Source organism: Xiphias gladius, chromosome 16 (genome assembly GCF_016859285.1).
Source record: "Xiphias gladius isolate SHS-SW01 ecotype Sanya breed wild chromosome 16, ASM1685928v1, whole genome shotgun sequence".
Classification (NCBI taxonomy): Eukaryota; Metazoa; Chordata; class Actinopteri; order Istiophoriformes; family Xiphiidae; genus Xiphias; species Xiphias gladius.
The window spans coordinates 22,454,726-22,482,725 of NC_053415.1; the positions used below are offsets into that span (position 1 = coordinate 22,454,726).

At 42.6% G+C, this 28,000-nt stretch overlaps 1 protein-coding gene across 2 annotated transcripts in view; it reads right to left on the reverse strand.

Moving 5' to 3' along the window:
* adcy5 (adenylate cyclase 5) overlaps positions 1–28,000 on the reverse strand; it is an 80,932-nt gene extending 52,932 nt beyond the window's left edge. Inside the window, exon 1 of one of the 2 annotated variants that reach the window (XM_040148638.1) lies at positions 25,893–28,000. In XM_040148638.1, the coding sequence (XP_040004572.1) occupies positions 25,893–26,822 (930 nt within the window). In that variant the 5' untranslated portion in view covers positions 26,823–28,000. The remainder of the gene's footprint in view (positions 1–25,892) is intronic. The other variant, XM_040148637.1, reaches the window with a different exon arrangement.

The following is a 28,000-nucleotide window of genomic DNA, read 5'->3' on the forward strand; positions in this document are numbered from 1 at the left end:
TCATAACATGCTGTCAAGTGAGCACTCAACGCAGTGAAGGACTGTGTGTTGTCTGATGAATTCGAGTGACACAACTGAACACTCGAGCCATGTTTAGTTATTCTGTGCCCACTCTGAGAATTCATTCTCATGTTGTTGTGATCGGTCCTTATTATATCAGTTTAGAGTATTATTATCATCATCATCATCATTATATCGGTACGTTCCACTCGCGGACTACACGGCAGCCGTCGATGCAAACCGGCAGGAATGATTTTGAATATGGGGCACTCCGTTATTTGTGTGTGTGTCAGTCTGGGAGGAGAAATGATTGAGCTAATGAAAATCAGAAACATATTGTTGTGTATGCGGAAGAGGACCTTCAGTTCTGTGTCACCACACTGGTCGTACGCTACAAATGTCCTGGTTGATCCCCTGACTTTTCCTCTAGCGCCACCATGAGGCTGATATTCGTGTGAGATATCCCGACGACGGTTGGACTAATTGCGGTTAAATCGGTGATACACGCATTCATGTTCCTCTCAGGGTGAATGTAATAGCTTTGGTCCTCCCTTAACCTTTCATCGCGTGCCATTCATTTGACACTTTCATTTGTCCAATACTGGTTTATGACCACATACCTGCAAAACTAACTGGGCATGTCCAAATTTTCCATAAAAAAAAAAACTTTAGCCATACTTTGGCTAGAGTGTTTGGAACACACGACAGCCATGGATGGACAGAGGAAGAGTGGATTATGCTGCGGGAGTGGCTTGGCAAAGTTTCTATGGACATTTTTATACCCTTCATTCAGAATTTTTGCAAAAAGGTCAATGTACTCGGTGCATCGATGCATCACTGGTTTTGAGTGACTAAATTCAGAGCGCAACGGTGGACAGCCTCCATTTTCTGTGAAGACTTAACTAAAAACTCTGTGCTTCCGTTTTAGAATTAAAAAAAAAGATGAGAGGTTTAGGCCAGAGAGTACCAGATTTTGTTGTAAAAAGTCTTTGCTGCACTTAGTAATTGCAATATAAATTACACAGTTTTAGAGCAACTTCATTTTTCCAGCTGTTTTTTAAATTTACATCATTCAGTGTCTCAGTGTTTCTGAAATTAGAGATTTTTGAAAGAACGAATGAAGGAATCATATTGTTGAACTGAATTCAACCTAAATTTTTGACTCCTACAGCTCTTGGTGTTCTTTCTACAACGGAAATGAAACATTGTTTGGAAAGTTCGTCCCGACGCCGGTGCAGAAGTTCCCACAAATGTGTTGCGCTTGTAGGTTGCTTTGCTTTCACCTTCTGTCCAGCTAATCACAACATCAGCTCCATGGAGTTAAGTCTTGAGACTGTGCTGGTCTTCCGTCATTTGAAGCCGCCGTCTAGCTCTTATCTTCTGTTTTGGGTTTTAGGATGAACCCGTGGACAACTCGTCTGACTTCCTTTATTAATTGCCTTTTTCTTGACATTACGACGGAAATGCACAGTTCTGCTTCCTGCAGTGCAATACTGTCCTAATAATACTTCAGAGGGTAAAGTCTGTAGTAGTCTGTCTTTGTACAGACAGAGGGTTCGTAAGCTGCTGTTTCATATCTCGTTTGGAGGCTTACTTTTAGTACTCCCATGGAGTAAGTAATATTTGTGTCTCTGTGCCAGTTGGCTGTCTGTTATCTCAGCTTGCAATAAGCCCTTCGAAATAAGAGCCAACTGCAAACTCCAACAACAGTTCAACAACAGTCCAAATCATAAGTCTGTAATTTTTTTCTGAGAAAAAAAAAAAAAAAAGACCGTCGTAAAATGATACGGACGAGAGAAAAACCCATCACAAGGCTTGCGGTGTATCAGTAGAACCTGATCCGAGCTTTTTATTAGCAGGAAATGGCGAGAGACGGAAAGACCCCCTGACAACAGGAGCGCCTAGCATAAAGAGTATGTCCAGCTAGATTCTGTTCTTACTAAATCTGTATGTCCAACATGATCAAAGGATGCTTAAGTGCTTAAGTGCACTGCACCTCAAACACAGTGTAACATTATGTGATAAATCATGGCCACCTCAAGATAACTAACAGCTGTAAGAGGAATGAATAATTCCTGTCAAAGGAAAATAAATGGTGGATGTGTGTGGGAGAGACGGAGAGAAAGTGTGTGTGTGCGCGTGTGTGTGTGTGTGTGTGCGTGCGTGTGTTTGTGTGAGCACGCGTGCGCGAGTGTGTTTGAGAAAGAGAAAGCTTAGTGGGAGAAAGTATCAAGCCTCCAACATACCAAGCATGCCATCTCTGACCCAGCAGGGGATAAATATTAATGCTCAGCCTCAGTATATGCGCAACTCTACATTAACTTGACACCATTTTGAAAAACAAGGCCAAATATAGCAAAAAGTGGCCATCGTGAGGTTCCAAGAATACACCAGGATGCCTGATGATTACTTTTAGGGACAAAAAAGAAAGAAAGAAAATGAAGAAAAATACAGCACTGATACTTGGCAGTTGTAAACCTGAATTAAAAATTATTTTGAAACACAATCTACAAGTATGCAGTCAAGGTGGATTAAGTGACATCGATGTATTATACGTTGACAAGAATGTCATACCCAGAGTGTTAAAGTGCAAAACAGATTATACACAATGCTCAGGATTTAAACGAAAGGGCAGTGAGTGATGAGCACTTTTAACACAGGCATTACAGTTTATCAAGTATGACAACTCACATAAATGAACAATCAGTGTGTGATAAGTATTTATAAAACCTCTAGATTTTTCCTGTTTTCAAAGGAAAGGATCTACCTACAGCGAATGATGTGGATCATTTTTGTTATTGTCGACATTTGGCCTTTTCAGAACAAAAGAACGAGCTCCTCTCGTCTCCGATAAACCACTCCGTTAATTGTGGTGGTTAATTATTTCCGTGAAAGGAGTTTTCATCGTGCAGACTCCATTGTTCTCATTCTTGCTAACACTCGGCCAAGCGACAGGTTAACTTGTTTTATAATTAGAAATTCTACATTTGGTAGCAATTATCATGTCACCAAACATTAACATTAAACGAATCATGGCTACGGGGACATTTCAGACAACAACAAAAATTATTATGCCCTCAGAGAATTATTTTTTCTAAGTATTTGTGAAGACTTCTAACTTAGCAAATCTTTTTCAAAATCACATTTGATTATGATTTGTCAGTAATCATTATCTGTAAGTACAGAATAGTAAAACGAACTTCACAATCACATGGCTTATTCACAGCTGTGCGGCTGCCAGCCCACCAGAAACCTTCCAATCATATTGATGAATGTGTCTTCTCACTATTACCCCGATAATACCTTCAAATGTCAACACTGTTCGCTGCCAGAAACCCTCCACCCCAACAGCGTTCTTCTTGCACACTAAATGTTGGTATTGCTGTGTTGCTTTAAGAAATATTAAATGTTCATGCATGTGTTTACTACTGAGAGATTAGCTCTCCCAGCAAAATCCTCATCGCTGCCCAGGTTCTTTGAGAGCACCCTCGAAAGAGCAGAGCCTTTTTCCTGCCAAATCTGAGTGTAAAACCATTTGCTACAAATGATCAGTTCCGTGACAAAAGTATCTCTTGACTGGATAATTACTCTTTCCTTTCTATGACAAGAATCTGATTTACCTGGGATTCAAAAAGAAACAAGAGGGCTCTGATGCTAGCAAGGCTACAAGATTCGGGTTCACAGGATTGGTCAAAGGGAAAAAAAAACGAGGTGGACAGAGTTTTGAGTCGGAAGAGAGGAAAAAAATGGTAATGTCTATCAAACAAACCCATTAATTACATCCAAAATATGAAGGAGCCTGCAGTACCTTGCTCTTACACTCACTGTCGAGAAAAAAAAAAGGGGGCAACCTCGTGGCTTTTGCGTGTAAAAACTTTAGCAAAGTTTGACTTGAATTTTTTATTTGCTCAACAGAAACATGACGTACTGTACATGAAAAGAAACACGCGCTTCATGTGCTTGTGTGATTTCAATCAAATTCACCTCGTTTCCTTTTGTTACTAGTTTTGAACTAGTTTTGTTTTTGTTAGTTGTTAAAAATGCAATCAACTGACCCATTTGGGTGGTGGAGGATTTTTTTCGGCTTCCAAAGTGGGACATGACAGAAAAAGTTTGGGAACCAGTGAAATAGTGTCTTGTTTTTTTGGGGGGGGGGGGTTTTTGGTTTTTATAAAAAAACTTTTTTCTGCTTCTGAGTAGCCAGAGACCATTAGAACCCATCGACAATATAAGAGTTATTTGGAACATGATGCTTCAGGGATCCAAGACAATTTGAGCAGAGGAAGGAGCAGGAAAAGCAGTCTCCCTGCTGGAAAAGTGTCCAGCCTCGGCTTGAACTCAGGGGACATGCTTACGTGTCGGATGTCCCATGCTCCTCAGCATTATCTTCACTTGTTCCAGAGTTTTATCCACATGGCCCCTTGTGATGTTCTGTGTCTGCCCATCTGCTGTGTTTGGGTGCCTGGGAGTCGTCCAGGGGCCAGCGGCCATGACAGTTCTGTATGAGTGATCAAACACACCCCCACGCTGCGATTTCCACAGCACCAAGCCAAAACAGACTGGAGGCCCTCTGAGGCTGTTGGACTGAGTCTCAGTTACAACTGGCCTGTTCAGTGACAGTTTACACTGTAACACCTTTCAAATTATGCCAACTGCAGTGCTGAGCCTGCCAAATCCCTTCAGACTGTTGTTTAGTAGTGTCAACATTCCCTAACAACATATCTCTGCATGTTTACAGCACCATATCTACACAATATCCGGTGTTTGCGGTACTGAGGAGCAACTTTATAGTGACCTCATGGTGCTAATAAGATATTTTGTTTACAGTCAGACGACTTTACCGCATATCGTCATGAATACATTTCAGCACTATCTGCACTGCCAAACAAGTTGGCAACATTACGAATTAAACTTAATGGTAGTTTTATTTATTTACTCTAGATAATTTATTGTTAACTTATGAAGTATCTTATGTCTATAATTGAGTCCAAAAAACATTTTTTAACCATATTTTAATAAGTTTCTAACTAAAGTCAACTTGTTTGAAAAACAAACACACTGTATGTATTGTCAAAATTGATTTATAAGATGGAGTTCCCCCTCTTTGCATTGTGTTTGCAATGCCTTTTGTGCTTTGTGTTACAAGGGAAAAAATTCCCAGAAATTAGTGTGAGTATCTTGAAACAAGAAAGAATGTTAAGTCACTGTACTAAAAAAAAAAATCAGGAAAAATTGCACTTCTTAGCAAGGCTTTATAGCAGACAGACCTGTTGCTGTATTTCATACTTGAATATAATGAATGCAATCGACACAAGTGTTAAAATCCTCTAAAAAGGTTGACATTGTCAACATATCAAGATCACATGTGCTTTTTAAATGATGCTCACAATAATAGTCCACAAAGTCTGTTTGTTGATCCTGTTTGAGAAAAAAAAAAGGGGTTGGAGTGTACAGTCACTTTGGAGTATTCACACACTGCATGTTAAAGCTTGTGCTCTGTTCTCATTACCCAGTGTTGGGCGGTAACACATTACTTAGTAACATGTTATAGTAGTGCGTTCACTTTTTTCTGTAACAAGTAAATTTACGTGATTATAATCTGAGACTAGGAAAAGCGCTCAGGAGTGCGCATACCACCGCCAAGGCCATGGTCAAACAACATACACCAGGGAGAACAAATTTCAAAATCCATAGTAAATGATCCCGATCTGCCCAAAATGTAACGGGTTCCTCCCTGGCCCGTGCCCCACGCCTCCACCGAGTTCGGTGCAATTCGGTTCAGTAGTTTTTGCATAATCCTGCTGACAGGCAAACAAGCAAACAAACCCCTCAGAAACACTGCAACCTTGGTGACATTTTTTCCAGTGTCTGTGCTGCTCTCAGCCCCGAGACTTGCATCGCACCCGGGTGCGGACTGCCCCCAGCCCCGCTGGTACCTGCCTGCGGGGCTAGTTTGCATTTTGTGTCTACTTCGCGGGCTTGCTAACGTTAGCTACTGGTAAACCCACATTAGGAATCACCTGGTTTTGCTCATATTTGGAGGGTGTGCGAACCTCGCATCTGCATTTCGAGGTGAGGCCACTGGGGCTAAGCTTGATGTTAATAGTCGGTAAATATCTCCAAAACATAGACTAGCTGCATGTTAAACCCTATTATCTCATTTTCTATTTCTAGACATGTTAAATACATCTTAATAAATAAAATTAAGATGTGACATAAGAGTGTGGAGGCTCTGGAGTTGTTTAAAGGCACTTTGACGAAGTTCGGTTGAATAACAAAAGTGATGCAACTAATTACTTTTGCCGTTGAGTAATAACTGAAGTAATTTAATTACTTTTTCAGCGAGTACTAAGCACTGAGTGATGAGTCCATCCAGGCGCTGACACGAGCCAACCAGCTAACAGTGCTTCTGCTGCTTCAAGAATGTCAGAGACCCTCTCCCAGCCATCAGCGATTGTTCCGCCGTGTTATTGCTGACAAGTTAATCTGAGAATGCCATTAGCAGGGCACGAGGCCAAGAAGGAGAGTAGCGAAATATGAGACAGCTCGGTGTTTTCGTGGCGTGTTCAGCGGCTTTAGCAGCTTACTGGGGACATAACGGCTGCAGGGTTCTGTAAGATAGAGGGGGTGTACGCTATTTATAGAAGCAATAATTGCTTAATTTCCTCTCATAATACACATATTGCATCTTTTGATGGTTTGATGGTGAGTGGATTAGTCCTGCAGCGTAATAAGAGCAAGGACATTATGTTTTCTTGTTCAAAGCTCCCATTAGTGAGCCTTAGCAAATCTGTTAACACTGAACTCTGCAAAGAAGAAAAGCATCTAGTAGAAGTCCAAATGCAGGAAATTTCTCTCAGGGATTTGCTATACTATGCTACTGTGTAAACAGTTTCCCTAACATTAGATCCTTTTTTTTATACCCAAAATAATACTTTCCCGCACATATTTACAAGCCCTCAGTGACCAAAGTTTCCTCTTTTAAGAGTGGAAATTTGGCACAGGAAATTATACTTAATGTATCAGCAAAAGTATTACAGTTACCCAACTTTGCACTGGTGTACTCTTGTTAAAATACTTTTCATGTAGTTGTTGCATGTTAACCTTGAGATGTACTTACAGCCCAAAAGAGTCTGAAACTTCACTTAATAATTTTTTTTTAAATATGTTAAAAACATATATAGGCTACAGTCGATCCAGGGCCGGCCTTTGAGGGGTCGTGGGCGTCAAAGTGGGCCGTTTTTTGGACGTCAACGCCATCCCGCTGGAATAAAAGCCTCAATGGGAACTCTAACCTGCAATGGTTCACATGTCAAAGGAAGCATGAGTGTGGGAGGTAAAGAGAAAATCTACCTGAGAAAACAACTTGTTACTTGTCGGAGGAATTTTAAGTTGTTACTCCAAGAAAAGAAGCTAATGACTCGGAACCAAGAGGTCAAGTGTTCAACCGTAATCCTCGAATCCAAATTCTTTATGATCGCCTGCATTGCAAATAGAATCGCAATGTATTTTGGCTTAGCTTTCAACAATTCTAATTGACAAGTTATAAGTGGCTGACTATTTGAAAAGTGACGGTTTTGCCATATAGATTACATTGCTGATATTTAATGACTTCCTTAATGTTCTATACATTGATCTTTGCTAATAAAAAATAAATTAAAAAAAACACTTAAAAAGATTAAATATAATTTTGTAAAGTGCAACACAAACCTCTGTCATACAGGTACTGTACGATAATGTCACACTACACTGTAAAACTCTCAATATTATGAAGTCATTTCTGGCTATGGTTGAGTCCTAAAGGCCATTATTCAACCATTATCATCCACAGTCCTTTGTAACTGTAGAAGAAACTCTTTCTCTATTAAGACCCCATCAGGACAGTTGTTTCCAGGGCATTTTTTGAATCTGCAAAGGGTCTTCAGAGACACACCAAGAATCGTACAGAAATACTGGTATGTTTGTGTGTCAAATATATGTGTGAGAGAGAGAGAGACACACACACAAACATACAAAAATCACTGGGTTCCACTACCAGAGCTCTACTCTAAGCCTGTGTTTTAGTATCATCCCCCGAGATTCACTGAAAATTCCCTCAATATAATTTAGTTTATAAGCAGAGACAGGTGAGAGTTGTAACCAATTCCTGACCTGTAGCTCATGGGCAGTTGTGTCTAGCTCATCGTACGGAGCAGTCAAGGTTCAAACTCCATCCATATAAGGCCAGGTGAGGAGACGCTGAGCCTTATCACACCCCGTGTTACTTCACTGCTCCGCCTCACAGTCATAACACATGTGGGAAGCATCACTGGCGAGGGATCTGAGGATTGAGGCTTTTCCTTGACAACCAGCCACAGAATAATGATAACCTCAGAGCTGAGCAATGGCCCTTCCAGCCCGACTTGGACCATCTGTAATTTCAGAGTTAGTTTTAGCACAATCTAACCAGCCCTTTCTAAATATAAAAAAGAACAAACAGATGCACAGACACTCTTCCCTCTCTCTCTCTGGTAAGAGTAAATACACTAAAACAGTTTGTTTCTCTGAGGGAAACCATTCCCTTTGTATAAAGTAAGGATGATACAGATTGAGTCACAGCACTTTAATCAGTATGCGCCGTGTAAATGTTTTAGATTAAAAAAACACGATTCCCCACAGTGAGAATATACAATACATGTAAGCTATTAGCATATGAATGATACTGATGGGTGCAGAATGAATGCACACATGAACTGATGACTGATTAAAGGAAAAAAAAAACACATTTTTAGATAACTGCACTACATATGACGTTCTCCATTTGCAGCGTCTCAAATGCGAGGATTCGCTGCTCTTCTCTCTTTCTATCAGTGTAAATTGAATACCTTCGGGTTTTGGACTGTTGGCCATACAAAATGATTTATTTCGAAGATGTCACATTGGGCTCCGGGAAAATTGCAATCATCATTTTTCAGTATTTTCTGTCATTTTATGGACAAAAAAAACACACAAATCAACAATGAAAACAACTGCTAGTGTTGCCTGTTCTCCATATGGGACATTTGTGCCCCAAATTGTTCTGCTCCCCATGCAGGAGGGGTAATTGGCGATGGGCATTCTGCCCCATATCTAGCCTCTGTCATGCAGTCTCCCTCCAGAGCAGGCTGCTTTTATGTCTCTCTCACAATGGTGCCTCTATAAAACTATGAAGGGGTCTGTCGCAGCTAGGGTGAGTTTGATGCCAAGTTAACTAAATCTGTTTGCTCCGTAGGTCCAGAAAACTGACACTTTGTCTGTCAGGACATCAGTGAGATTTCTGGAGGAAAAAAAAAAAAAAAAAAAAGATACATTAAAGATGCATAAAAATTCACAGTACACATCTGTAAATACGCTGCCTGATCAGTTCTGTAATTATCACACATTTCTGACACTTATAAATGTGCAAGTGAATCTCTTGTGTGAGTAGCAAGAAAAACACCATATTTTCCACCCTCTGGCCATCAAGGACCTGAAGACAAGATAATAGATTCCCATTCATTACCGATGATAATGGAATTACTTTCAAAAATTAGCATAATGGAACATAATGGGCTCAATGGACTCTTCGTGCCACCTTGACAAAGGCAGCCTGTCAGCCACTCTATGTAACCGTTCATGCAAGCACACTTTGTGCACCGCGTACATGGTTCAATCAGACCGGGGCTCTTCGCCGACCCTGTCCGACGAGAGAAATAGTTGCAAACTGTGAGAAATTGGCGTGGTATTAGAATAGCCTCGCTACTTTTAGAATAACTTTATTTCTTATGCTACAACAATCTGTAACAACACACCTATCCTCCTCTTTAAATCACGGGGTTGTGCAGGAGGGACAAGAGAGCAGTTCCTTCATAAATTCGCCCAGTTTCCTGCTGGGCACGGGCAGGAGAAATACTGATGGACAGAAGAGACGTGGGTTTGGCTGCAGGTGTGGTTTGAAAAGTTGCTATGCACATTTTCAAACTTTTTTCCCCACCATGAAAACTATGGGAAAGTGACAAAAGCCAGTGACACAAATTCAAGTTGACCACAGTGACTGTGCTAAATGAAGAGCGAGACTACAGTTGTTTTGCAGTAACCTGTCAAGCGTACAGATGGTGTACGCTTGATAGGTTACCGTCAAGTGTTTGATAAGCAAGAGATAGGTTTTTGGCAGAGTATGACTTTTTAACTGAAAAAAAAAAAAAAAAAATATATATATATATATATATATATATGTATATATATATATATATATATATATATATATATATATATATATATATATATATATATATATATAGAGAGAGAGAGAGAGAGAGAGAGAGAGAAAGAGACCAAAACAGAGATAAAAGGAGAGTGAATAGTGGACTTCGCTCTATTCATCGGGTTGCTTTAACATATGGTATTTACGACTGCACTTTTTGACAATATATGCCTTAAATGAAGACCAAACTAACCACAAATGTGAGTCTTGAACAAGTATCCCCCTAACCCAACAGCCTACAGCTACATCACCAAAGACGGGACCAATAAAAAATGTAAAGATGGCAAGGATCTGCTTTGTCAAATCAGAGGCTCTGGTTACATCGGGAAGCATATGGCCAGGCGGAGGGCGAACAACACAGTAAACCCAGCCGGGAAACCGGGACTGTTTCCCTGGATATCACGGACTCTGATGATTTTACACATGAGGTCAGAAACACACACATCGGAATATGAGTTGTATTCATGAGGTTCAAGCGGAGATCTGATTCCTGTTCCAGCTGCAGCTACGACCCACGCAGAGATTTGCTGACTCTGTTCATTGAGTGCCTCTGATTCATTGATTATGGAGGTAAGCCTGCGAGTTGGGAGAGGAAAACATCCCCTTTGCAGCCAACAGAGAGGGGGACTCAACTAATAAAAATGTATGTGGCACAACACACAACATCGTGTTGAAAAACATTACATCGTGTGCTCACATCGAGCTGGTTTACATTAAAACATTACTTAGTTGTTGCTATTTTTAAAGCGACCCCCCCTTTGTTTGTGCTTATAAAAACCCTCTCTCCAGCTAGATGTTAAAGGTCAACAATTTCACTCTAGACTTAAGTCTGTCTTGGTGTCTTAGGTCAATAGTCTACATCCTTGGGCTGGCGTGGCTCGCGCACTTACACTTTGTCCCAGCATGCAGATACAAACACTGCTCTTCCAGGAAAAGGGCACAACACTCTAGGAAACAATTGTCCTTATCCTGCTCAAATAGTCATTAAAAATATTTAGCTATTCGGTTGCACAGCAACGAGACAGCAACAGGCAACAGGAAGAATTTGTAAATGATAAGAGAGTATATACAGTATCACAAATCAAAACTATGCCTTAAAAGGCTATACAATCTGTACAGCCGAAGACACCTTCTATCCTTAGAACCTCGATTCAGATTTTCTTTTTTTTTAGAAAAAGCCCTTTAACAAGGGAAAACAATAGAAGAAACCTTTGGGGGGGGGGGAATCCCTCTTCTAAAAACCCGTTGTGATTTTTGATATTGGGCTATATGAATAAAGTTTTCTCGACTTGACCTAATCGGGCATTGTTATTTTGCTGCTTAAAGCTGACAGCTTGGTTGCCTTTCTCATGAACTTGTGTACATGGCGCAGCTTCACTAGCAATGAAGCATGTGGTGACAGGCTGCAGTAGGGAAAATGATGACTATCTCGACAGAACTTGCGCGCGATATTTATTTTTTTTCCTGACGCTCAACCCCCCGGATATTCGTGGAACTTTTCACATTACCGGCAGTCGGTTAAGTTCTACATGGAGCTTGTGTTCAGCGGTCAGCCAGGTGCATGGTAAAGGGCTAAGACAGAAACTACTACACCTCTCAAAATAACTGAAAGTGGGCATTCAGATAAATGCTACCGTCATCCTCTGATATTAAACTCGCCCAGAGCACCCTGTGTTTTTGGTGCTTTGAGTAGTCAAATGGACAGTTTAAGTTTTAAAGTAGCCCCCCGCACATGCACGAGGATGCCCAGGTTGGTCATAAGTGCTGTTGGCGCTTGTATTTCCTGTGCTGTGCATCTCTAGACACACAGTTGTCATATGTAGGCAGCGTGTTTTGCTAATTTACCGAGAAGTTCCCGTAGTTCTACAGAGTGTGCACCCTCGGTCGAGTAATCTTGGAGTTCCCATTTTGCATCCCCATGCTAGGTCATTGTTCTGCATGGTGATAACTCACAAAGCAATTCTCTCAAAAGTAAAGAGAGAAAAACATAAAAGAGGGTTTGTGTCAACATCCCAGCTGTGGTTTCTGTCAGAACTATTACTGCAACACATAACTTCAAATGTTCTTTTGTTTTTACGATAGTAACAACTCCCTGAAACACTGTTTAAATACTGTATATACTTTCTTATCATTTACAAATTCTCCCTGTGGCTTGTTGCTGTGCAACCAAACAGCTAAATATTTTTTAATAACTATTTGAGCAGGATAAGGACAATTGTTTCCTAGAGCGTTGTACCCTTTTCCCGGAAGAGTCCTCAAGCGTAAGTAGGCACTACTGCAGCGCCATGGAGATGATTTTAAAAATGGCTGCAGTGGATTCTAAGAGGAGTTTAGCATATGTTGTGTGTTGTAAAGCAAACTACTTAACGAACAAAAATGTGTCTCATATATAAAAGTTTATACACATATATATATATATATATATATATATCTTAAACTAAAACTGTAATTGCGCTTCTTGGAAAGAGACTTTAAGTCTCTAAACTGCAAACAAATATCCCAGTTACTTAAAGAAACAATGAATTAATAAAGGCCTCCATCCATACTGAATCATTCGGTCGCTGTTTTGTATTCTGGACTCTCATTCATATGTAATTCACCTTCACTTTCCCACTTCTGAGGGCATCATCAGGAGGAAATCATCTCTGTGCTCGGCCATGGCTTTGTGGCAGATATGGGTTTCAGATTCCAGCACATTTGTATGGTACATTTTGAGGACACGGTTCTCATTAAATGAATGACTCATTCATAAAGGAAAAATCATGGGAGAAACCGCAAGGAAACGGCCGCTTGTCTTCCTCATATCAACGACTGAGCTGTCAGCAGCAGGCAATACAGCAGCCACAGAGGGTTTATCATGGGAGACGACCATTAGTTTCCTGAAAGACACTCACTATAGCAAATAAACTGAGTCAATACTGAGGCCATGAGACTGTGTTAACACACTAAGCTTATAAAGCGTCTTTTGCCGGGAGTAAATCAATGTCATATTCATTTTAACACATTAGTACAAGCAAGAGATAATGCATGTCCTGATGCAAATACATCATCAAGTACAAGTACAAGTACACCGTCTGTGCATTATCATACTTCCACCATAGCCCATAATGTCATATCATTCAGTCTGTAAAAAGATTTTTCTATTAACAAAGATGCCCAATATTCCCCAGGGCTGCAGTGATGAAATATGAGTGCAAGAGGCTGACCTGAACCAGCAGCAATATCATTAATTACTCCTCCCACCACTAGAAACTATCGACCTGCTATCTGTTCGAAATCCTGCCGGACCGAGACACTACTCGTACTGCAAACATGTACTCTAGGCCTATTTCCTGTCAAATAAGGTTCATAGAAGTTGAAGTCTTGTACTGACGTGTGAACACATCACTTTCTATGGACTTTTATACTCGTCGTGTTTATGTGAATGCAGTCATTCGGGTCACACCGGGGTCCTGTGATGGCAGACGACTGATGAGGAGGCGGTTCTCTTTCATGTTTTGAGCCATGAACCTGAACAAAAACTGCAACCTGGGAGGTTTGGTCTGCAGCGTGAGTTTGCATGGAAAGAAAAAAAAGTTTGGTTCAAACTCTTGCCCTATTTTTTTATGACAAACAGCCTGGGTTAAGCCCAAAGTTAGCTGGAGAGACTTATTTTTCTGCTTTGTGAGGCAGGCCCGGGGTCAACCTCATGCTTACAGTTGAATAGCATGACACACGGGGTCAGCTGAGTGAGTACAAAAACTTAAATCTGAATTTTAACTTGCGCTGCTTTAAAACACCAGCACAAAAGGGACCTGTAGCTCCTCTTGATGGCAATACACGTTGTTACATGGCTCTGGAAAAGTTTTTCATAAGCCAAGGAAGCTTGAGAGAGGTCACAGATTTTCCTCAAACTGTAGAGAGAATGTTGTCTTTTAAAGAAGAGAAAACACGGAAATTACCAACACTACTGTTTAGTCACAGACCTCTCAAAACACAACAGCTACACACAAGAGACATTGTCAGTGTGCGCTCTGTATTGGACCAGTTATTCTCCAGCACGGTGGAGGAACCTGGTAAACATGATCCTTGAAGGCTGTACAGCCAAATGGACTATTTCACCCAAAACACAAATAAAGAAACGTGTTTTCTCACTTAGCCCTAGCGGCGTGTTTCCAAGTGGATGGGTTTATTTTATCTGCTGAGGCTTTGAAATATTTGCCTCTGAAAATTTTGATGAGTTGTTGAACTTTGCAAATGCAAATTTTCGAGCATCGTAAACAAAATTCATTTCCCTTCCTCTGAGGGGGCAGTAGAACCACATATAAAGCCACATCAAACTATCTACACGGCTACATGTCACTTGTGATAAGTGAGAAAGAATGTTTTTATAATTTAGTTGTCCCTTTAAAAAAAATTTTAATTGAAAACAAATCTGAATTTTCGCTGCCACGGCATGATTCATTTGTTGACACCTCTTTAAAGATAATGGGTTTCCTCTACTTTAGAGAGCATGTCAAAGAACAGGTAGAGCTTTTTTAACCTCGCACAATGAACCAACTTCAGTGTCAACAAGCCAATGTTAAGAGTCCTGAAGGGAAAATTAAAAGGCCGTGACACATGACCAGGCAGAGGAGAAGCTATTTTTAAGGTGGTGAATGCTAAAGGCTCACAAAACTACACAATACAATACACATACACGCAGCAGAACACCAAAGCTCCGAACCACACAACCACGTAGCAAACACTCAGACTTAAAAATGCTTGAGCTGAGCACTCTTCGACATGAAAAAGGGGCTACCTGCATCTAGTACGACCCCTGTAAAAAAAAACAATCCTGCTATGGCTGTTAGGAATATGTAGAGAAAAACAAATAGTTTGAAAAAGGCAATTAAAACAGGCAATGAACCATACAATATGAGGACAGTCAGTGGTTGGTAAACAAAGAAATGTGGCCAGAAAGCTTCCTGACCTATACTGTTTAGAGAGGTTTCTGAGCTACGTCATTGTGATATGTGCACGCTCTCAGGATGGAGAAAACAAACCAAAATGACTGAGATCTTATGGGGAGATCGTTGTGAGGCGCTGATTTTATGTTCTAAAACGGGTGAGCCGCAAAAAGCACTGGGTGGAAAATGTATCCCGAGACGAGTGCAGATTCAGCTATTAGCATCTAGTGATCTGGTCGAAACCCCGGGTTTTAACAGGGTGGAAGGTATCCTCACACATAAACTGATCACCTGGTTTAAGTTAAAACAACCCGCAATGTCCCTCCGTCCCCAGTCTGAGCGGTGACAGCACTCTATTTGATGTGAATGCATTAAAAGCTGTTCCGCGTTGGGAGAGAACGCCGTGTTAAACTCTTTCACTCAGTGGTATATACTGTTGCTGTAGAGGTCTGATTCAATGTGGAGTTGTTAAAGGGCTTATTGGAGAATGAGACGTGTGAAAGGAGAAGGGAGGTGTGCATGTTGCCATATGCCTCATTTTCATCAGATTGCCTTATCTCATCTTTTTTTTTTTTTTTTACGATGAGCATTTTTAAGAAAGCTCCACTTCTCATAACTACTTTTCTTTTTTGGTCAGGCAAATCTGATGATGTGTATAAATAAAGTAAATTATTAGTACAATGTGCGTGGGCAAGAACTGTTTACTTCCTGGGTAAACTATTTATTGCCAAATTTTATTTCTCTGTAGTTTAGCCAGTTCTCAGATGACTTATGGAGACAAGTACAAAGTTTCTCTCTCAGTCTAACAAACCATGGGGTTACATCATAACTTTGAGCATCACCATCCGGCCACGTTAACCGAGCAAATTGCTGCAGACTTAACAAGGCTGAAACATAAAATAACATTCCCATGTCTGACGGTAACCAAAACAAAACCAAGGATAGAAATGTCACATGAACTGGAGGAGATTTTCACTTCATCTAAATTTCCCAATGACAGCAAAATCCATTAAAATCTATCATCTATAAAGCTTTGGATGCTATTGCTGGACAAAGACGTACCAGATGAACAGATGGGCCTGAACATAAACCTATGAGCATAAATCCGTCCGACGTGTGATCTGGCTGTGCCATTTCTGCCAAAAGTAAAGGCCAGTTCAAAACAGGAAAACAGTAAAAAGCTCACTTCGGACAGTGTGTAAGGTCTGCAGCAGCAAACTTTTGGTAGTTTTTTTAACTTTCCAAAATGGACAAACCAACAGCTAGCCCCCCCCCCCCTCAGTATTCCTTCTGCCACAGTCCATCCTCACTGGTGAACTACACCAATCACCCCTGCGCTGTCAATGACTGAAGGGGTTTGCCTTCAGAAGAGGGATGAGGAGTGTGATCAAAATCGGGACCGAGCTCTGAAAAAATGACGGGAATGGACGGACTCTCCCTTCAACCTCAGCTCTCAAGCTTTTTCGATCACAGCGGAGTAGCTGGAGCAAGGCTCAAGGTTCAAGGTCTTTATTTGTCAAATGCGCAACAATTAAAGGCGTGGCGGTCATTGCTGGCAATGAAAGGCTTGGGCTTCAAGCTCTCCCAACAGTACAAAAGATTTAAAAAGTGATATCCCAAGACATAATTATACAATGACTTAATAAACATTCAACACACACAAGTAAAGGTGCATAACTGTTTGCGTCCTATAAATGCAGTATTTATATTCTGTACTTTATTTATGTCTTGTATACCAACTACTGGTCCCCCCAAAATCCCGAGACTCCAACTGTGATGAGCCACATGATAGTGCTAAGTATCTCTGAAAACAGCTAGACGTGATGGGTCATCCAGCCACGTTCAAAGGCAAAACTGTTCCGAACGGCCACACTTGAAGGTGGGATGGGAACCGGCCGTTTTAGCCCCTGTCTGGAAACACCGATGCACACTTTCAGACGGTCTCTCCTCAGAGGCATTAACAGTGCTGCACACAGCATGGATCAGTTATACACGCAAAAAAATGACAGAACTAGATGTGAGAAGAATAAATGGATAGAGCTTAAGCGTTAAAACGAAGCAAGGGGGCTGTGTTGCTGGGGGTGTGTAGCTCCAGGCACCAGTGAGACGTGAAATACAGTCCAGGATGTCCACTGTGAGTAACAGACCTGTGAGTCTGAAGGCTTTCAGACGCCAAAACGCTGCACAGCAATCCATAATACTAACAGACAGGACTCTTCGTTATCACTGCAGCAATTATTTTATCCTCTGTTGCCACAATAGTGAGGTAAACAGTAGAAATACTCCATTCATGTTACAAAGTATTCCACCTGGAGTGTGCACTTGCCTGTATGGGATCGGCAAGCACAGCTGGCCATTTTCTTACTTCAATAGACTTAGCACTGTAAATGCCAGGCTAACACGGGTTCTGGATTCAACAGTCAAATCCTAATGGTCAGGGCCATAGGATAGGAAATCCCAAACCCAGAAAAAGCAACAAGAAGCCACAGCCAGACTGAATAATAAAGTGATATCAAAATGGCAATACAGTCCAGACATAAGGCTAGAAAAAGATTACTAGCATTATTTACTCATAACATAAAACCATAGCAGTAATAACAATAATCACCAGAAAAACTCCGCTGGTCACCGACAAGCAGTAGCCCACCACTTTACTATAATACAAGCTCTGAGAGAAATGAACTCGCTGGACGAACAATTCCATAGTAGAGACGTGTAACATAATTATTTACTCATTCTCCCGGCAAATAATATCACGATGAATCTGGATTCATTCATAGCACAGAAACTAATTAAAGCTAATGAATGTCAGATGAGCAGAACGTACGGATGAAGCCCAACAGCCAAGTGTTGCTCAGCTCATCACAGTGGAAAGAAACAATGTGAAAGGGGAAACTATCCATCGGTTTTAGATTCCGCTGTCAAACAATCAGCTTGTGATTACAGGAACACGCAGATATTAAAATGAGAGGACGTTTCCTCTTTAGTAAACATGCAACAAGTTGTTTGATAAGAACAATATCTTAACTCAAGCTCCCCTTACTAGCATTTTCCACAGCTTTCGGCCACATCTCAGCCCTTAGAGTTCGCTCAGGAACACGTTAACTGGATGCGAACAGCGGGATACAGCACAACTAATGAAAAGTGTCATGATCAGCTCAAGCAGAAGAACTCAAAGGAACGTTAACAAACTCTCACTAAAAATATAACTCACAGCCAAAAATAACAGTTTGGAGGGCATACGACTGCAGAGAAGGCATACTTCTTCCTGCACTGGCGCTGAACGTCGGCACTGGACACAAGCAGTGACCTATGGATTCATCCTATATGAATGTAATTCTTAGGGGGCACTGGGCTGGATGAGAACATCTGCTGGACTAGAACATCAATCACAACCATGATGACAAACGTTTTACCTTTATTTCATTTTGTCTCTCTGCAAGTATGAGCAGGTTGAAGACTGAATACATGGGTAGAATTTCTGCTCAATATAAAGTTGGGATTTTATGACTTGGTGGATTTTATTTTTTTTATTTTTATTTTTTCTGTCTCTGAATTTTTTTCCCCAGATTCCTCTTTTAGTCTGATAGGTGTGATTGTGTGTGTTCATCAGCAATGAAATTAGTCTACCAGTTAATTAAGTACACCGGAGAAGAAAATCCTTTAAAATACAAATACCCCACCAAAAAAAAAAGAAAAAACTCAGAAGCAAAAGAATGATCTAAACACAAAAAAATGGATGTCTAGGATTTTCTGTTATGTTTGAGTTACATTTGCGGCTGATTTCTTTGTCTGATCATCAGGGATGTTGTCACTGCTCATGCCATTTCACGTAAGACTACCCGACACTGGATGTTTGGAAGATGGACTAAGTGCAGACTGGACCACTGCTGTGGTATTTTTATCATAAACAGAAACAAAGAAAAGAAAAATTTCCCTCTATTCGTATCGAAGTGATCAGACCAACTACTTAACCATCTTACAAACCACTATGTTTTGGAAGTATTTTGGGCTATAGCTGTAGTTTTATAAATAAGAAAAAAAAAAAAAGCATACAGAGCAAACTCCACATATCCTGTACACAGCGTGAACAGAAAAGCAACACAACGCAGAGGACAAAGAAAGAAGCATCCTACAGAAGTTAGGAGTCAGTTTGACCCAGTACACAAAATGATGTTCAGGCAGTCTATGACCGGAGGTAAAATATACACCGGAGCTCTCAGGGAAGCACTGAGAGGAGTTGGTCGGTGTTTGTGAAATAGAATCTGTTGCTAAGTTACAGGTGCACTGAGCAGTTTTCTGGGCTCACAGGGGAATGCGTCAGCAGCGGTTTCTGTGAGGTACTCAGGCTTGCCCTGCATCCATGTTTGCTTTGAATATCATCTCCAAAGCAGCAGCATCCTCTGTCACACTCCACAGCCTCTGGGCGCTCCTATATTCTAAAATACAATTAAACAAAGCAAATAGCAGCAGAAACTATATATGCGGACACTGCCACGGGGGACAGGGAGCAGCGAACCTTGCAGTGGGGAATCTGATGTTTAGATTCTCATTGAGACGGTTTTCCTGAGGGGCACTTCTATCTCGTTGCTCTCAAGCACATGTACCTCATCTTATAGGGGAGGGAAGCAGTTAAAAGTCTGTCCACGGGGGCCAGGTCTCACAGGGAAATTAAAAGCATGTCTAGAAGCAGGTCAGGACCGGGAGGGATAGCTGTAAGAAGACAGGTAAAGGAAGGGGAGATGATGTGGACATCTGTTTTGAATTTCCACACATTACGAGCAGCGGGCAATTCAATTAAGACAGGCAGGAAACCCTGTTACTACTGGAATCCTGCCAGCGAGGACTGGTCTGCTTACATGCCCTTCTCCACGAACTTGGAGACGGGGGCAGAGAAGAATGGAAGCAGAGCTTTTTCAACGAAACAGTCCCAGGAAACCAACTCAGAAAGTAACTCGAGAGCTTCGACTTCCTTCATGTTTGCATTTCCACCACGTCAAGAATTGTGAGGATTGGGTGAGTCAATCAAGTAACAGATCGAATTCGAGATCATCTTCGCACAGCACAGAGTAATCATGTTGCTCCTCATAACTTTCTACTATGGTGGATCTTGGAAAGGAGATATGCAGAAATGACTCCAGAAAAGCAGGAAACTCCACTGATATTACACATCAAACTCTTTTTTTACAGGTGTTGGAGAGTGGGCTAGTACTGCATATGGGAAAAAAAAAAGAAAGTTGTATAAAGCCTTTCATGTCTCCAAAGAGAGCTGTGTGAAGTCTGATAAATTGCCTCAAGTGGCATCCCTGGGGCAGCGTCAGTTTGGGCTGAAGACTACAAGTCTTAAAAGGCCAAACGTTTCCATCTGTCTAAATTACTTATAATTTTTTGTTTCAACAGCATATTAATAACTGTATTTCAGTGGGAAGTTAGAACCTGCTTCACATCGAAACATAGGCCTAGTGCTTTGTAACTGAGAAGTTTACAAAACTTTCAGGATTCAATCAAATTCACCCCAGTTTTAACCGAGTCATCTCTAGGCCTTTCGACCTTTCCGTCACCAAATCCATGCTTACTGGCTACGTGGAGAAGTTCAAAAAGAGCCACGGGAGAGCAAGAGTTCTGTCCTGCATCATGTCCTGTCAACATCCGTCTCCGTATCCTCATAAAACAAGCTATGCACCGAGGTTATTCCCAGTTCAGCTTTCAGTTTCACCTGTAATGAACCTCGGCTGAGTTCAGCAAACGTACCGTGGATATGGACAGACGCTCAGATTTTAAGCTTGTTATCTGGTTCCACCAGAGTTTGAATAGCATTGTTTTTACTTGACCAAACAAACCACACCACAGTAATTCTACACCCCACTTATCTCTCTGTGTGAACACAACCTAGAAGTGAATCTTTACTTAATGTCACCTGTTTAAGGAACCAAAATATGAGACATGACTGGATTGATGTAGGCTGAAAGGGAAATCAACGAGAGACGAGAGACGAGAGACAGGAATAACGAGGGACTGAAGGGTTGAACAAACAAGCACATGACTGATTTGGTCTTTAGATTGAGGCTGACAAGACTCCGTAGTCTGAATTGTTTTTTTTGTGTCATTTGGCCAATGTTACATTTGGGGCTTTGAGCAAAGATGAAGACTCTGCAGCTGGAAGCTCCCCTCACGATGTCAAAACAAAAAAAAAACAAAAAAAAAGTTGATTCCGTAATGAACTGCAAAATTAAGTGTTTTGAATCATATACAGGATCTACTGATATAATGGTAGGCTATCAGTGGAGGCCAGGACAGACAGACAGAAGAAGTGAAAAGTGGCAGTGAATAAAGTGACGACAAAATTTACAGCAAATTTTTAACAAGTTTAACTAACAGAGAGTTTTCCCTGTGACGGCTCAGAAATGTATTACCAAAAAAAAAAAAACACCTGTATGAACGTTGGAAAATGAGAATGAAAACAACGTCCTAGTTTTGCAACAGCGTGATTTCCGGTACAACTGTTTAGGCTAATATAAAACCGAGCATTAGGGAAGGTCACAAGGTCGGACGATGTTGCATTTCTAAAAACTTTGGGAAAACTCTGCGTATTCCTGGGAGCACACGCATACGAAATTGCATTATCTTGGGATCTCAGATAAACAGCAGTGGTCTAACTCAGCAAAGAACCGGGTCCTATGTAAACAGGAGAGAACAGATATGCTAAAAACAACAGTATGGTGAGGAAAGAACAACAAATACAGCAGCTCGTTCCCACACACTCACATCAACACATTGAATGACAATGTGGCTTTCGCAAAAAATACAAATAGATGCAGGGTCACATGCCATTCGCACAAAAAAAACTAAACTATCATCCTGGTTTTTGCTTATTAAACCAAACATTAGATTCCAATAAGAAACAGAGGGATGAAATCTTACATCCTTTCTGGTGTTAAACACATTCTTTGCACGTTTTCGTTGCCGATGCACTTGTGATAGCCGAGATGACTGAAGAGGTAGTTGAAGCTGTACCATAACACGAGGCTGTTCATGCACTTTCCTCGGGTTTTTAAAATGGTGTGCAACTTCATATTCTCTCTCTAAAGCTGGATACAATACTGATGGCCCAGATAAAGTGCGGGGCATTTCCTTTTCCCAATTTCTGGAGCACACTGTTAAATACTATATGTGGAATCCTCTTTTAGGTAGACTTACATGCTATTTATTTACACAATATGGCCAAACGTATAGAGACATGAACACTATATCCATAACTAAGCATCTCCTTTCGAAACCACAGGCATTATTCTGCTGCTAGCCTCAGCTCTTCAGGTTTCAGGCTTTCCACCAGACTTTGGAACCTGGCTGCAGGGACTTGTTCCCATTCAGCTAGAAGAGCATTGCCCCCAGTGTCCAACGGACGCGGCTGCATTGTATACCAATTTGCAATCCATTTTCCACTAGCCTAGCGAGAAGAGGATCTACTCTGCTATCTTTAGTATTTTTACTTTACCATCTTTTGCCAGGCCTGCTTTTGCTGGAGGAGCTTGTCTCGGAGCCATTACAACTTACTTGTGAATGTATATAAATGCCTCTATTTATTGACAATTGATATGTCTGTTTGTACATATAGCAGAGCTAGCATTTCATGTTTGCTGATGTCACTTTTCCCCCAAAGTCTGTGAGGGATGACTGCTAAGGAACGCCACAGTCCTCCTCCTCTTAATATAAGCAATTTAGGTAATGCAGATACAAAATAAAGACAAGATGTTGTGCTGTGTACAGCAATTAAAAGAGCAAAGTACAGTGGGAAATCTCCATTACCACACCGATCGCATAGAAGCTGGAAACATGTATCTAATATGCTTGTAAAAACACAAAAACTCTAAAAGCAATACTGAAAATTTTTGCTCCTGAAAGGCAGACTGCTTTGAGACCCCTTTGCTTCTGAAAATCTTCTAGTGAACCCTGCCACCTCTGTGGAGACAACAAAGCTGTGGTTGTCACTGTATCGCGACAACAGTGGACATGAGGTTCTAGCGAGGTCGGTCTGTGTTCCAATGCATCCCAAAAGGTGTTTGATGGATCCACACCAAACTCTGGAAACCATTTCTTTATGGACCTGGCTTTGTGTGTGGGGGAACTGCAATGTTGAAACAGGAAAGGGCTTTCCCCAGGCTGTTGCCACGTAGTCGGAAGTACACTATTGTCTAAAATATCATTGTATACGTAGTAGTAAGATTTCCCTTAATTGGAACGAAGGGGGTGGCCTGAACCATGAAAAACAGTCCCAGACCAAAAGCACAACAAAAGTACGTGGACCGGCATCCCAACATATTTTTGACGGCACGGTGTATTTCAAAATCTAAGGATGAAGCCTTTTGTGATACACCATCTAATTTTTAGGGAGACAGCTTTAGAAAAGTGCTCATTGTAGAAGGGAGACTGCATTGGTGGGGAAAAAAAAAAATGTTTATGAGCAGCACAGGGCCTGGTAAAAACCGTAAATTTAGTGAGCGGCCAGAACAATGAGGTGGGAGGTAGGAGCTGCAGAGTTATAGCAACACACACACACACACACACTCGCATACACAAGCACAGTTTGGGGTAAATAACACTGAGTTAGTGTACGATGCAGTTAAGCGCACCTTTAAATAATGGTGGAAAACTAAACCCATTTGTGTAAGCACCTTTATTACAGATAGAGCCCACCAGCCCTAAATGTTTTGAAATGCGATGTTGTAAAAATACTACCAGGGGCATTTAGATTTTATGAGGAACTTGTAGGCTCAGCAGCACACTAAAACAAAATCCCTTGAAACTATTAACTGTAAACTTATTACAAGACCAGATGAAGTAAAACAAATAACCTGAAATCAGTCTTTCCAAAGCTAAGGGCAAACACTTTTTTCTTCAGTTTCAATTTCAGGCATTTAACCAGCTGTTTGTTTTTCACTTTATTATAAAATAATTAGTCCTAAATATGATACATATCTGTGTTTACAAATGTGGTTAAAAGGCCAATACTGCGTGGTTGAGAGCAGGATTTATATTCTATCCATATCCGAGCCGCTGCTTAAAGATGTAACGGATTTACCCAGTCAAAAATAAAACATGAAAACTCATATGTCAGATAAACATCCTCTGCATCTGTTCTCATAAAAAGGTCATTACATGGAAGAGTCTGTTACAGGAATACTACGATAAACAAACAAACAATCTATCCTGACAAGAATCCAACGGTTTATCTTTGGAAATCCAGTCAGAGTTTTAACAATTATTATTCATCTGTACTGTAGTAAGAGCTAAGATGTGTGGCCACGCAATTACTGCTGACACGTGTCCGATGATGTACAGCGAGATGTTGCAGCAGAATTCAATATATAACAGAATTGATTTTAAAAAAAATTGTAACAGTGATGATGGACAACATTCTTCTGTCCGTCCATTCTTTCTAATTTGTAACCGGCAAAGGCTTCAGTTGCAGGCCAATGTAAGAAAGCCGCGGCCTCCGTGATAAACTTGGCCTGCAATCAGATTTTTTTTCTCTGGCAGTGCTGCCATTTACTGTCTAAACGGGGCCCTGCACGCACTGTTGGTAGAGTTAAACAACTGGGAATAATATCTGGCGAGACGAATAGGAAAGTCCAACTGCAAAGCAAGAGTCTGACTGTAGTGTGCACAGATGCACTTGCGTTAAACCTGGAGTTGTCTGCGCCCCGGAGGAGTACCAGGCCAGCTTTCGGTTTCCGTGGCAACCAGCAGCTACATCTCATAGAAAAAGAAAAAAAAAAAGTAGTTTGTCTACCAATCACTAGCTCAATTTGTCAATTCAGCTATTTAATGTTTGGCCTCAGCAAGTTACTGGACAGAAAGAAAAAGAAAAAAACAGTAAAAACTTTTTGGTTTTTCTTGTTGTGCTGAAGTGCCCTTTAATGCCTCCTGTTCAAGAACCTTTATGCATGAAGGAGTAGCTAGGACCTGATTGGGCTCTTCCAAGGCACCGTTTTTAGCCTAACATCCGCCAAATGCCCCTCTTCTCTTGGCAGTTGCCTCCTTAGTTGAGCCAAAGGCCTCTCTGATCAGCCAAAGTGTGTCTAACTTCTGCACTTAAAGCTACTGGGTTAACGATATAACCATGGTGGGTGGGGGGTGACACTTAAAGACCTCGGTGCTATCTAGGTTCTAGGTTGGACCACGTCTGAAGGCAGAAGTGTTAATACCGGAATAGCCCCAAATCTCCGATGTGTGGCGAAAAGCCCGTTGTCACGGCCTCCTAGTGGCTGCATCACGCTGGCCCCCCTGACCCCTCTCTCCAAAAACGCTGGATCTTTCGGTGGCTCGTACGGTTTTGAACAGTCCCCCCCCCCCACCACCACCACCAAAGAGCACTGTTTGTACCGCGCTCTCCTGTGCGCGCAAAAAATTCACCAAGCAGCCGTGTGATGGATTTACCCCGCATGAGGCGGCGGCGGCTGCGGAGGTGGTGGGTGCCCCTTTTTCATTTTACTCTCTTGCCCCCCTAGAGAGTCTGTGCATGCCGCCGCGGCGAGGAGCCTTTTGACACTGAGGGAGAACAAGTTCAGCGGCAGGAAGCTTTAAAAGGAAATGCCCGCGTTCCGCTGCGCCTTACTGCGCACAGCGTAGGTGTGGAACAGCAGCTTCTCTGTACCGATTCTTTTCAAAAAATGTACAAACGAAGCACATGTTCTTCTACGTACCTGTTTCCAGAGAAAGCTGTCCATGCCGTTTAGCGTCCAAGAGACAGCCACGTGGATGGCGGAAAGAATTACTCCAGTGATGACCGCAGCGCGCATCCTGACGGGCAGCAGAGTGTAGATGACATGGATGAAGAACACGGTCCACCAGATCCCCTCGGAGGCACTTCTGGGCTGCACGAGCAGCACCCCGATCACCTGGATCACCAGCACCACCAGGATGACCACGTAGCACACAATCCACATGTGGTCCTGGTGAAACCCGTTCCTGTTGCAGACCACCATGAGGATGAGCGTGAGGAAGATGGCAACGGAAAACACCACCACGTAAGTTACGCTCGGCCTCGCCGTCCCGCCGGAGCAGTGGAAGCCCAGCATGACCGTGAAGACCAGCACCAGCACTGCCATGAGCATGGTCAAGCTGCTCTGGTTGAGACGGAAAAAGTAGCGCTGGTAGAGCCGCTCCAACTTCTCCGACTGGAATTTCTTGGATTTGAAAACGTGCATGACGCTGGTGCAGCACGCCACTAAAGAAAAGTTTACATCTGGCATGACCTCCTCCTCGTTGGTCCTCGGCTTGGCTCTCCGCTCCTCCAGACCCAGCTCGACAGACTTGGGTCTCACCTCGTCGCCCGGACGCTTAGGGGACGCGCGGTCTCGGTTCTCCTCGCCATGGTCCTGCCAAGCCGACCTGGATCTGAAGCTGACCCTGCTGACGGTCGTGGAGGCTTTCCCGGACTGCCGGTGGCCCGGCTCATCCTCTTCCCTCCACCGACTGTTAGTCCGGGAGAGCTTCTTGCGCGGGGATCTGGTCGCGTATGGGCAACCGTTGGCCACGGACTCAGACTCTCCCCAAGCAGATCTGTGCTCGGTCCCTCCCCTCAACCCAGGCGCACCGACTCCGGGTGGGCTGACACTGTTTGATCTGGACATGGTGGTGAACGGGAGGCAACAACAGAGTGCGCTTGAACAAATAAACGCTGCGGGAAAGGTTTTTGTTCCACGGAAAATAATGTCAGGGAACTATTTAGTCCCAAAGATGAGGCGCATCAAATGTCTGTTATAGGCTGAATTTCCCATAGTTTGGTGACTGCTGAAACAGTCTGAGCGCTTTGAATCTAAACAGCCGAGTCAATATAAACTCTCGTCGGTTGACTCTCCCGCTTTCAGAGGCAAACTTTCCTCCTAAAATCTTTTGTGTGTGTGTGTGTGTGTGTGTGTTTAAATCGAGAGAGGATCATCCGAAGCGATGACCAGAAGCGGCGAAAAACCTCTGGGAATTAAAACAATTGAACATGCGCAAAAAGTCACAGGGGGGCCCGTTTCGCCGCGAGAGGAGGGAACATTGGATCCAGGTGGACTTGGCTCCACATCACTGGGCCCAATTAACTGCCATCCATGGGGAGTTCGCACTGCAGCGCTCGCCGCAGACGATGAAACCCATTACACGAATCGGATGCTCCCCAGAGATCGCAGCGCAACACCGTCAATTACGCCGCGGATCCGTTATGTCTGCGGACGTGTTTCCTGCATCACTGTAAACGGGTCGCGGACAGAAAAAGGCGGAGGTGGGGGGGGGATAAAAAGGCGAATCCCATGTTTGCGGCTTCCGTGCGGCCCCGCGGAGCCTTAATTCACCTGTACTGACCAAACACTGCAGCCTGGACGGCGGTGGGAGCCTCACGTTTGCCCACAAAGCATCATCACGATCCTCGCACACTTGCGCTGACCGCGGCGGGGGGAGAAAAACTCAGCCGCTCCTCCTCCTCCTCCTCCTCCTCCCGAGGCAGCCGCAAAAAACACCTCCTTGGTCCATGGTATAGCCCGTGGTCAGTTGATCGTCACCCCCTGCGCCGGATCAGTGTCCGACAGCTGCCCATCACTGTGCAATCCCCCCCACCCCCACCACCCCAGAGAGCGACCCCTGATTTGATTCGTGGCCGGACTCCGCGCGCAGCGAATCAGCGGCCGTGCGGCGTCAGCATCGCCCGAAGTGTCTGCCCGGTGCCAAAGCGCGCGCTCGCAGCCTCGGACAATCCGCTCGCCGTCTGTTCGGAGCGTGGCATCATAACATATTTACCGCTGATTGCAGCTTTAACGGCCATTCAACC